Below are 13,648 nucleotides of genomic sequence, written 5' to 3'. Positions count from 1 at the left end.
AATAAAACAGAGAAGTTATACTTTCATCTCAGCAGTTCCACAACTGATACAAAAGAATGCTCCTCAGTTAATCTATTACGGATATACTTAGATACGAAATTAAACTGGAATGTGCATACTATGCAACTTTGTAAAAAATTATCAAGGGCAGTATATGTGTTACGTAAATTGAAAATATCTGTAATTAAAAGTCTATTAATCACTGCATATTATGCTTTCTTTCACTCTCATCTGTCGTATGGCATACTATTATGGGGTAATTCTTCCGGAGCACAAACAGTATTTAAGTGGCAAAAAAGAGCGATAAGAACGATAACAGGAATTCCAGAGAGAGAATCATGTAGACATTTTTTCAAAGATTTTGAAATAATGACCATTCCGTCCTTGTACATATTATCGTGCCTTATTTATATCAAAGAAAACTGTACAAATTATGTTACTCGAAGTAGTGTTCACTCACACAATACAAGGCGCAAAAATGAAATAAATATTCCCCATGTACGGCTGTGCAAAACTCAAAATAGTTATAAATATATAGGGATGAAATTGTATAATCTATTGCCACCTAGAGTGAGAGAAATGGAGATTAAAAATTTTAAATGTTTTTGTAAAAAGTGGCTCTTAGAAAAGTGTATATATAGCATTTCAGAATTTACGGAAGAAACTTCAGTATTAGAATAGAAAAGTAGTACTAGGTAAAATATAAAATATTGTATTGATTAATTAAAATTGTAAATATTATATGTACGCAAACTTAAATTTTGACGTTGTCTATTACAACATCATGTTGTTTAACGACAATAAATAATTCTTATTCTTATTCTTATTCATGAAGATCAAACGCTCTAATGGCAGCAAGTAAGAACAAAACAAAGGCAAGACATTTTATTGGTGGGGAGAAGTTACAGAATGAATCTAGTTTCATGTACTTTGGTTGTAAGATAACACTGCATGGAAGATTTAAGGAGAGATTGCTATCGAATAACCCAAGCTAATGCCACCTTAAACAGCAAATGGAATATACTTATTCCTATAATATTGATACGAGGATTCGCAAGCGCTTGCTAACTACCTTTGTCTAAAAGCGAGAGCTGGACGCCGGGCAAAACAAATAAAAAACGCGTAACTGCCTTTGAAATAAACCAAGAAGTACTGAAAATAATCAGAGAGACAACAACTTTCTTGTTAAAAGTGTTGTAAAAAGTAGAGATATTTGAATGGAGTAAACATACGAGGGCTGATCAACCAAGACTGAGAATTATTATTGTACCGCAGTTTCCATTGTTGCCGAATGCCGGCACGTTTGATAGTTGAAAGAGTTGTGTTTCATATATACTCTCACTAGGTGGCTGCATTGTCGTATCCGTAGGTTGGGAGTAATCCACTGTGTTTTAGACACTGCTACTGCTTTCGTCTTACAACATGCTGTGTACATGCATACAATGGAGGTTGTACAAAAAGAACAGTATGGAGTAATAAGGTCTTGTTTTCACTTCAACCAAACAGCTTCTGAGACATATGAAAAGCTCAAGCAAGCTTACGGTGAAAGTGGCAGTATTTTTTTTCAACAATGCAAGATCATCTCCATATGTCTCGTATTTGTGCCCGTTGGGTATCACGACTATTCACTCCGTAACAAGCTTGCTTGAGCTTTTCGTATATTTCAGAAGAATATGGTCAAGCGAAAACAAAACTTTATTGCTCCATACTGTTCTTCTCGTGCAACCTCATTGTAAACATATACAGAGCACTTTGTGAGGTGAAATAGAAGCAGTGTCTAAAACACAGCGAATTACTCCCAACATACTGATACGACAATGCAGCCACCTAGTAAGGGTATACATGAAACAAACTCTTTCAACTATCAAACATGCTGGCATTCGGTAACAAAGTAAACTGCGTTACAATAATCAGTCTCAGTCTTTGTGGGTCAGCCCTCGTATCTTATGTCATGATGAGCTAATAAAAAAAGTTGCTAGACTAACTTATGGAGGGAAAAAGTGCTAGGGAAGACCTAGCTTGCAGTATACACACTAGGTAAAGGAGGATGCCAGTTGCAAATCAGCAAACACTGTAGAGACTTGTAGACGACTGTGCATTATGGATTGCTCCACTCCTATCATTTGATTGAATACCAAGATGATAATTCATTTAATATATTACCCGAGATGTTTTCCATTAGACGAACTGTATTTCAGAAAGAAAATGAAATAAAAAATTGCTGATAGATTGAAGTGAATGAGTTTGGAAAAAGGTGGTGAGAAAGTAGAAGAAAATGGGAGAATCCACTGGCATAATGTAATCAACGTTCACACATATGGCTCAAAACTGAAGTGCGACGCTTCCAATCAGAAGAGAGCACTATACCACGGAGATGCTATCCTCACAATTATGTGGAAGAAAGAAAAAAACTAGAACTTTAAATATAAAGCAAAATTAATTACTGACTAAAACTAGAAAATCTATATTTCTTTTGTTTCCCCGTAGCTAAATTCGTTATGTCAGGAGAACCTATTTTACAATCAACCAAAAAATTTCAAACAAGGTCAATTCTTTGGAATATTTACGTTATAAATCATATTTAACCACTTAAATATGGAAACAACGCCAATATGCTGTTTTAAAGATGATACAAATAAAATTTAAAATGTAAATACTTCATTCTTACCAGATGTCATGGGAGACATATACATACTTACATATATTTAGAGATGCAAAAAAGCCGGCTTTTTTGAATCGACGGTTTTTTGCATATAAAAAGCCGGCTTTTTTTGAAAAAAAACCGAAAATTTTTGAAATTTTGGCTTTTTTCATTTTCATGATTTTTCTATCTAAATAGCTTTCTTATAGTATATTCTATAGTTAGATAAGAATTCCATGACCTAAATGACATATTTCGCTCTAAAATTCACCATCAAGATGGATGGAGCACATGTTTTACGAATTAAAGCTAACATGAAGAATGTAGTATTTGAGGGCAATTTTACATGCTATTTGACTTTATTTTAACTTTTGAGTTATCGAATTTTTTTTCTTCTCGGGATCATTTCAGTTTGTCGTCTGTGTTTCATTTCTAAGAGCTTAGTACTCTAGCTTCTAGTGCAAAAGTTAAACTTACGTTTTTCTATATATCCGTCAAAGCGTACGTTTTTCAATATATCCGTCTAACCGTACTTCCACATTTCTGTTATACTGTAGCTGTGCAACGATTTAGCAATAATTTTCCGGATACAACCTTGAATACTAATTTATACAAATAATCAGTAGCGAATTTAGAAACGTACTTTGGGGCGGGTTTCTCTGATTGTTAAGTTTTCTAAAATGTCCTAATTTCATTTGGGAGGAGCTTGAAGTTTATGAGTACAGGAAGGTGCCCACCCCTCCCCATGTTCATGACGCACCCCCCCTCAATTGTCTATCCGTAGGTGTTCTTCCATGAAAAAAATCTTTTCGATTAATTTTTACACCCCCTCAAACATATTTATATAGATTTTTATTTCCCTTCAATATTTCAATGACGCACTTTGCGTCATAGCTCCCCTTTGTGGGCACCCCTGGTACAGGCATAACTAATACTGTATTTCGTTTCGTTTATATATTTAGAGATAATCTTCCGGATACAACCTTGAAGATCATTTTATACTGAGAATCAGTGGCGGATTTAGAAAAGTATTTTGGGAGGTTTTTTTTTTTCTTACTAATGTTTAGTTTTTCTAAACATTCGTAATTTTTATTTGACGGGAGCTTAAAGTTTATGAGTAAAGGCATAACTAATAGATATTTCGTTTGTTTTAGACATTCCGTAATTTTGGGGGACAGGCTTCAGTCCGAAAGACCGCCCCCCTAACCTTCGCAAAACCGTCACTGCTGGTAATTAGTAATAATAACGATTTAAAAACAATAAGAAATGAAGTCGGCCAACTCACAGTACACGCACTATTTCTACTTCATAGATGGAATGAAGAAAAGTTTTGTCAGAATGGTCGAATGCTGAGTTGAATCCCAGTCTTCCCGATAGAAGCGCAAAAGCTCCACTCAGTCATGTTTGTTGTGCAGTTGTATTTATTTTAACTTAAATATATTCCGTAGTCTTTTTCTTTTTTTGGTGGTTGTGGGGTGGGGAGAGTTCCATAATGATATGAAGGGTGTGAGCCAAGAACATGGTAACTAACAAATTTTCAATTGCTGAGTTATGCAGCACCAGATAAACAGCAACGCATACCGCTTCCTTTAATCCTTCATATATAGTCTTATGTGAAAAATCAGTTTTCCGACTTTCAAAATGGATTGTGCAGCAGAAAATTTCTAATTTCTTAAAATAGTAAAATTGTGGGTTACCATGTTCTTACCTCACACCCTTCATATGTTGAATCCCTCTTGTTAAAAATACAGAAAACTTGAGGACTGAGTAAACCGTGATGGTGCTTATATAAAACTGTAGAATTTCAAGAATATACAAACCCAAAAGCTCTAGATGTGCAGCCTTTAAGTGTATCATATAAATCTAAGTATTTTTCTTATGTTTTATTTTAATTTTATTTTGTTCCAAAAAGAGAAATAAACACACTGCTGAACAAGACTGCACTTATTTAATGTAAAAACACAATTACACGTGACGTTCCGATCTTCTAACCAAAATCCCCACCAGACGTATACTCTGATGACATTCTTATCAGAGGATACATTAGGATACATCCGACGTTCTCATCAGACTGTACGTCTGATGAGGATCTTGGCTAGAAGATCGAAACGTCACGTGTAAATGTGTTTTTGTATTAAATAAGTGCAGTCTTGTTCAGCAGTGTGTTTATTTTTCTGATTTTATTTGCAAGACGTATGACTATGATTGTGTGTCAGCTCAAAAAGAGGGTATGGAATATTTTGAAGTAAAAATACTACATAGAATTTTGCTACTTATTTGAGTATTTTTTTAAAGAAGTATTTATTTTTAGGGTTGGCTGGTTTACACCAGCTGTTTTTTTTTTTTTTTAATAAACAACTGGTTTAAACCAAAAAATAAAATAAATAGAACGAAAAATGCGAATCGTGTGAACTTTATGGTGACGTTTCCACACATCAATCCATCTGCATTAGTTTTATTTCCTTTTCACCTTTTAATCAAGGTGTCCCATGTTCAATTCTCGGTCAAACCACAACCCTTCTTTCATGCGTAAACAAAGTAGCGTTTCGGATGTAACTTCAAGCGAAAGTCTTCTCCTTGATAACCTCGGTATTACGTAAGGATGTTAAGCCTGAACAAACGAAACGAAACTAAATTGTATATTTCCGCATGCCCGAATGCCTGTTGTTTTATAAAGAAGCCAAGGTTGCTTAAATATATTGATATAAATTGGCAAAATTTATGGATTGCCTACGTAGCTTCCAACATTAGCTTGGATTATACTTTCAATGATATGTACGTACTAAATTTGTAATTTAATACCTCAGTTTTAGCGTACTGATTATGATACGTTGACCTTTAAATTTTACATGCAAAGCAATAACAGGATTTTTCCGTTATTGGTTTACATTTAGAATAATTACGGGATTTTCCCGATGGCTAGGGCGGGAGTTTCTCAATTTAAGAAATTTACTGACCGGACTTATTTAAGCTTATGTGATCTCTTCCAGCATAACCTCATTGTTGCATAATAACACCAAGGCGAAACATACTTATTTCTGTCAATATCTAATAAAAATATATAAAGCAAAATATCTAAACCCAAAAAACCTGATTTAAACCCAAAAAAACCTAGTTTAAACTCCCCCCCCCCCAAAAAAACGGTTTTTTTTTTAGCATTTTCAAAAACAACCATGATTCATGCCAACCCTGTTTACTTTTGTATGTAAGAGGTTTAAAAAAATCTTATTATATACATTGGTTAATCCTTTGGAATTCATAATGTAAATATGTTGAGAAGTAAAACTGTTTGAATATCTTTTCGAAATTCATGGTTTATTTTCGAGGTTTTATATTATTATCGGCATCAACTACTAATTAAATGACTTTTTGTGTTATAGAGAAGCGAAACAAAATCTGGTTTATCAATTTAAAGCAGAATTTTCAAAAAAGCCCAAAATTTCCCAAGCAAAAAAGCGAAGCAGAAAAAACCGAGTTTTTTTTTTCCAAAAAAGCCGTTTTTTTCCGAGCCCTTGCATCTCTACATATATTTACATATATTTGTATTGGGTTGGTGCAATACAAATATCCATTAACGTGTAATTATCAAAGGAAAAAATACCTGGTTAGAGGTTGATTTTAGCTTCAGCAACACATTCATGATGAGATGATGAGACAAATCTGGAGTCTACGATTCGAAGTTTTCCACTGCACGTTGCACTGCTCGGTGATTAGGAACGTTCACTGCAAAGAAATAATCAAGATGCCGGAAGAGGCGGTAGTCGGTAGAAGAAATGAAAGTAGAATATGGTGGCTCGTATGGTTCGAATTCCAAGTCAAGTTGCAGGTCCATCCCTCATATAGCCACGATGCTGGCAGAGACGCTAAACCCCAATGCAACCAATTAATAATATAGCTAAATGGATTGTAACCACTACTTTTTCTTTCTAACGTTTCAACCCACGAAGTATTATGGCTAACTAGATGGATTTTAGTCGGTGTGTGGCCAGTCCTTCGCATCCCTTCTTTGTTGTCATTCTGTATAGAATGGAGTTCTTTACCGCTTAATCCAATGACCCCAATTGTTTCATGATGGTGGGAAAATACCAGAATTCTATGCATTCGAGGAATCGAACCCGAGACCACATTTTATGAAGCACATGCGAGATGGCACTTTTGTTAGATGGGAGTATGGCAAATTACTAAACCGTTAATCGTACTGTATAAAGCACTGAAATCTACGAGAATATGTGTATTATTTTAAAAGTATACATAAAAATTATGCTCCTTGTAATCGAAAACAAGGTTCCACGTTTAGTGAGAGTAGAAGGAATGTCTATAATTATACAAAAATATAGAAAAAACTTACTTTCTTGAGAGGGAAGAGATACATCTTGCTCTTCTTTATGTAGAATTTCAAGATAATTGGCCAGATGATTTAACCATAGTTTCTTGTTTGGCAGAATATTTCTGACACCTGAAAAGAACGAAAAATGTTAAAGTTTTGTTCACTTTAATCCATGATTCAATGTTATATACTTCAATTGTTTACGTTATGTGTGATAGTTAGTATATTTATTATCAGTACTTAAGTTGGAATTAAATATTCTCAATATCTACAGAGAGATCACAAAGTCCCGTTATCCCCCATCGCGTGTCCATATATTCATAGATGATCACATTGTATTAATGTGGGGTCACCGCAGAGGACAACTTCGAAGTAGTATGACTATTCTTTACTTTTTATTCCAGAATATCTATATGTACACTATCGTTTTCATAACAGAGTATGATTCTCCTCCATGACCGATGTGAAATTCTCCTCAACATTGCTGGTGTGATGGCAGTAAATGCATGTCGGACGGCATCCGTAAGTTCATCAACTGTCTCCTAATGTGTGTCAACCTTTTGTTTAACGAACTTCCATAATGAATTGTCTTAAGATGAGAGATCAAGACTTCGTGGTGGCCACTACACGGGTGCAGGCAAATGTTCAGAACTACATCCAATCCATTTATCAGGAAATACCTAATTGATATATTCTCTAACGGCAATCGCATAATGGACTGGTGCTCCATCCTGCTGGAACTATACACGACTGAGCAACCCCCGATCTTGCAGATATGGAATACACCAATTACGTAACATGGTTAGATACGCAATGCAATTCACAGCACCGTCAAAGAAATATGAACCTACGAAGTGAGTTGCAGGCATTACAGCTCAGATCATATGTGGTGGCTTGTGTTCAAGTTCTTCATTTAAAAAATGTGGGCTTTCTTTACTCCAGAAATAAACGTTTCTGGCTTTTGCACTGCGATATATTGCACACACGTCCGAGAAAAACAATTTTTTCTTTGAAAGAATAGCTGCAAAGACATCAAGCATTCGCTCACAAGGCTGTTGACTTTTTTGCATGTCACTATCACTTATTTCGTATACAAATCAAATTCTTTCACTGCAATCTTATGTTTTTGCAATGTCAAGTATGGAATACCAATTTCTGTGATCGCTTACAAATAGACTTTTCTGGCAAACATTCGACAGACGCTCCAACCTCCACACAAGTTTCCACTTGTGTTAGTGGCCGTCCTTAGTTGGGCTTATCTCTTACGCAACCAGTTGCAAAAAGTTTCTTCTTCCACCGTGAAATTGTTGGTTTTGAAGGGAAATTGTTCTGACACTTTACAGTGATATCATGCTGAACATCTCTCATTAATTTTCCTGTTTGGGGTCGTTCATGAGCCCAAGTGCGTCCGTCCATTCCTCCATGATGTAAGTGGACTCATCAGCCATGATTTAGATGTATATTAGCACATGCCACAATAAGAACCAACAATTCATTAACATCTATGTAATGCATAGGGGGTAATGAGACTTTGTAATCACTCTGTACTATTTAGAAATCAACGGTTAGCGCTTGTCATCGTGTATTTTATAGTATTTTTTTTTTCAATGGAATCGGACACATCTCTCACTTGTGTAGGAGAATGGGAAAAATGTCGATGAGAAAAAACATTTTTGAGAAGGGTACGTCATAATTCTTTCTCATGGAAATTAGCATTTTCCTCATAGTAGAACAGTGTCAAAACAATGACTTTGTAATGGGGCGGGCCACTCTCAGTGATTAAACGTTATGCGCAGCATGCTCCTCTACAACTCACATCTCCTACGAAATCGCATCCAAAGAGGACCTTACTGAAACACAAGATCTGTGGTAGAGAAGATCCATCCTCAACGTATCCGTCAATAATACGCCTGTGAGAATCAATTACCTCAACGTATTATAGTCAATTACATATGGCCCAATCACAGTGAGTCGTACGATCCATCACATCGAGGCTGTAATCTGTCTGCAAGTCAGGTGCATGCATTAACATTACGAAACGAAAGAGAAAGGGTACAAACCCGTATCCATGGGGATCTGGGAGGGCCGTACCCCCCACTAAATTTTTACTGGCCCCCTCAAAATTTTACTGTAGGCTTGCAAATGAACTATATGGTTTGATCGGCTCTCCCCTAACTTCTACCGCCTCCCCTACATTTTTGGGCTGGTTACGGACCTGCAAAGGCAGGAAGCTGTACGAGCGCCACCTGTCTGGTAAAACTGGAAATTTGTTGTGACAATACAGGAAATATAGATTTACCTAAACGACTGTGTAAAAGGTCGGCCATCATCAACAGAGGCATTCGTCAAAGAGAGACCTGTGTAACTTGGTGCGTCAATGCAAACAACTTTTTCAAAAGGTATTTTGAGTGATACTTTCTTTTGCTATAGAGTAAAGGACGAAACAAAAGTCAAAATCAATGCTGTTTATTACCAACATATCCTATCCCCAATTTACACAGAGAAATACCAGCATTGTATGGCAACAACATCCATCGTGTGGAACTGCACCAGGACCAAGCCCCCCACAAGGAGAGGGGTAAACGCTAGATAAAAGCAACATTGCAAATACTATCTGCTTCTCCAAACATCTCATCTAATTACTGGCAAGATCCAGCGATGATCACACAGAAATCGGTATATCAGAGAAGTTATAGCGTTGGCCTGTGCTATTGTTGACAGATTTTAAGGAAACTTTTACTGGTGAATACAAGATGTGTGCAAACAGATTAATAACTTTCAATTTTTTTCTCCTAAATTCTTTCTTTTGGTTGCCTAACAGTTTGCACTAAATGAGATGAATTCATACTTTCCGGGTAAGAAAAATCGATTTAACAAAGTCTTGATTTTGGGAAAAGTCATTTCGAAGGAATTTGGTGAGAATTCGGAACTGCGGTAAATTTCAATTTACTTAGCGAGTTTCCTAAGTCATAAGTCAAATGGATATATGTAATGTTCAACTTTTGTAATGTTCAACTTCCATGTTGTCCTGAAAAGAAAGAGAAAGATACTACTGCAAAGTAATGTTTAGATGTAACATTATACTCACTAACGTCCATTGGATTTAGACAAGGCATGGACAGCAGTTCCAACGTAGAAGCTGGATATAAAGTCGACAATCAGTAACACAATTGCAGACGTTGGATGTTTTGGCTCTTTGAAGATGTAGTAACAGATACCTGCTGCTTATTACACGGAAATATTGACTGTAATAATCTCAGATGCGCCAGCAAGAGTGAGTAACTAAGTCTTGATGTGGTTAAAAAGCGTTGAATAAGAAAACATAAGCGCTGAAACATTATAGTTTCCTTCTTGGAGTAATCGGTGGGAGTTGTTCGATGGCTCTACAGGCATTGAGTAAGAAACTTTGAACTTTAAACTCTTCTTTGGAAGAACACTGATTACTAGTTAAAACTTGAAGTTCTTTGTTGCTTCTCAATTTAAATCTGAATAATTTCTGAGTCTTCTTTTGTGTACACTGTTCTCATGCAACTAGTAATAAAATATTTTGTACAAAATCTTGTATCCTGACGTTAGTGTGTTATGACCTTTTCATCTCGAATTTTGCTGCTTACGTAATTTGTAATTGACTGTACATACATTTTTCCATTTTTCATCTTCAACAACGTATGTCCATAGAAGAACCAAGGAAAATATTGTGCTGAAGAAGGTTATATCACTTGTATATTCTTTCAATATCATTTTCTTTCTATTCTTCTGGTTATTTATACGTATTGACTTCTTTCCCACTTTGTACCGGTATTTATTGACAAACTTGATTTTGAAAAAAAAAAAAAAAAAGTATTGATGTGTGATAGAATCACTTTACACAGTTTGATTGAGTACTGTATATTTAAAACATGATACACTCCTTTGAAATTACAGGAACAACTGTTTTTGCGAATAATAGTTTTATATTGAATGCTTTTCTCCAAAATTTAGCTCCAAAATTACAATCTTCTTCTGATTAACATATCACAAAATTTCTGGACCTCGTCTTAAATTGAACCAAGATTGAAGAAAAAATACATTGGAATTACATAAGATCACTGTAATCTAAAAATGAGGAATTATTATATCTACTTCACAGATATGTCCATTATATTATTCATGATCATGTCGAAGACGTCTGCTTTATTGAACTATATTTTTCAATGTCTCATACCAAACTCTTCCAATTATTTGAAGTTATACTGTGTATTAATCCCTTAATCCAATCGAAGTATTTCTTGGAAACGTAATTAAGGACTATGTGTACACAGTTTCCCTTTGAATCACAAGTCATCTCTGCAGCTTTTGTACTTATGGCACAAATTATATCAGTTTTTTTTTTTTTTTTTTTAATTCCATACTACTGAGAATGTAATCAAGTTAAGTTTAGATCCATTACTCCTTAAAAACATATGCAACTTCTTCTTCCGTTGGATCAAAACAAAGATCTTTAACTGGTAGATCTGACGAATGAGAATCTGCCTGTAAACACAGAAAGCTTTAAAGAAACTACACATCTTAAAATATTTGATATTTCAAACATTGTCTATGGTACCATCCTATTTTGAAAGGAATTGAGTTACTAGCTGGGGTTATTCTTCTTTTGTTTATTATACTTAAGATTACATGGCTCACTAATAAGTATATACATAAACGTGGTTTTGTCGATGACTATGCAATAGAGATATTTTTCTTATCTAGAATACCCTTTGACAAGAAAACACGCTTGCTGCTTATATTTGAGAAACTCTTCACAAATTCAAGTTCCTAAAATTTATTAACATTTGGTTGAATTATTTTGTATATTCATAATTTCAGGCTAAGAATCTAATGGAAACGAACAACAGCAATAATTTACATTTAGCAAATTAATGTTGTGCGAAATGTCTGATAGCAAGACAAAAAGCACGAATCGCCTACCGAAAATCTTTTGCAAGTAAATTCAAAGTTATCCAAGTACACTAATTAATTATAAACAAATATTAGTGTCATAATTTTAAAAGGAGATTAAAACCTTTGCTTGTCGGATAAAAGTTTCTTTAAGTTACGACACTCAGTGTTGTAGTTGCGCTAGTACGTAGCACGAAAAAAAAAATAGAAAAACTGAACTTATTCCTCCTGTCGGCCTGGGCAGCCGCAGCGGGGGAGAATTGTCCTCTCTGGATTTTTGAAAGGGGTTTGGTTCTTCGTAATACATGTAAAAATATATTAGATATCCTTATACTTACAGTTTAGTATTTAATATATTTACTGTAGTTAATAAAGCTATGTAATGTGTGTCAATAATAATTGTTTTACATGAAATGTCATATGCATCAAGATGTTTATATTCGCGACTTTGCTTGTGTCAGTCTCTTGCCTCCCCCCTGCCCGGAAAAGTCCTATAGGTGCTCTTGTCTATCGATATACACATTCATTTCCTAGTTACTTTATACTATATACAATAGATAGACACATATATATATATATATATATATATATATATATATATATATATATATATATATATATATATATATATATATATATACCTCACGTGGGAAAATATAACAGAAGTGTAGCAAAAGTTATAATACTAATTCCGCAGAAGTAAAAACTGTTTTAGAGCGTACAGTAGAAGATTGATTCCCCAAATAGAAACGAAATTTGAGCAGAGAATTCGATTATAGAAGACTGTTATTTGTGAATATATGTTGAATGTGAAGTTGGAAAGATTTTTTTGCTTCGGGGTCCCCCTTGTTTTAGTTTTCCAAAAGGAGTTTGACGAAATTATTGGAACGTAAGACTCCGAAAGAAGGAAACAATAAAACAATACAATGAAAACGTTATTAAAGATTCCCAGATTAGACTGAGACGAAATAATGTGTAGGAGATGTTGCTAGGTACAGAGGCATTGAACCTACAGTCCTCCTGAAATTCCTAGGCAGTTCTTTCTTCTTCCAGTGAAATCATTTTCTCAAGAATGATTTGTATTTTATGAAATAATTATACACAGCATCAAAACAAGTTAACCGGAAGGTAAGTCATGTTTTTCGTGTATAAAAGTAATTTCTGTATTCGATATTTGGAACTATTTTTCTTGCGCACAAAACTTAAAGTAACAAGCAAATATCTAGATATTTAAGATGGTATGTAGTCAATCTTGTTTCCTAGAGGAGGCAGAAGTGACACTGAGGGGGCAATGATAAAGACATCAAGAAACCCACAAAACTATTTATTAATTTATTATTTATGAAATCTATAACAAAGAGCTGTAGCTCCTTTTACGAGGGATATACAAATGACAGATATTATGGCATACAACTCTAAGACTACGATGGTTTCCGTAAGATATTTGCTAGTCTAGCAAGAAGTAAATAAAATGCACTAAACGGAATATAAGTTGATAAATAAAATTTGCAAGAATTTCATATCTTGTGAGCCATTTAAAAAGTTCTCTACAAGTTCTATTTCAAAGGGAGCAAGAAATAATTTAGAGCAGACAGTGCCCGCTATAACCTCTTCCCTGCTACGGGTCTGATTTAAGACTCCATCCATTGTTTCTACATGTAATCTAGATAATTTTAATTCATTATGCACTTCTTTTCTAGAATTGATTTTGTACATATATAGGGTAATGGTTGTACTAAGCGATGTGAACCTTGATACAC

General features: G+C 34.7%; 1 protein-coding gene across 1 annotated transcript in view; it reads right to left on the bottom strand.

The window, feature by feature from the left end:
- Nucleotides 1-13,648, bottom strand: part of LOC145664353 (uncharacterized) — a 107,378-nt gene that overhangs the window by 12,321 nt on the left and 81,409 nt on the right. The window contains exon 3 of the mRNA XM_081730981.1: nt 6,990-7,097. Within this exon, the coding sequence (XP_081587107.1) occupies nt 6,990-7,097 (108 nt within the window). The remainder of the gene's footprint in view (nt 1-6,989; nt 7,098-13,648) is intronic.

The sequence above is a fragment of the Thermobia domestica genome, chromosome 11 (genome assembly GCF_964235325.1).
Source record: "Thermobia domestica chromosome 11, izTheDome1.hap1.1, whole genome shotgun sequence".
NCBI lineage: Eukaryota > Metazoa > Arthropoda > Insecta > Zygentoma > Lepismatidae > Thermobia > Thermobia domestica.
The sequence above is the reverse complement of the archived record's forward strand: the minus strand, read 5'-3'. Positions and strand labels throughout refer to the sequence as shown.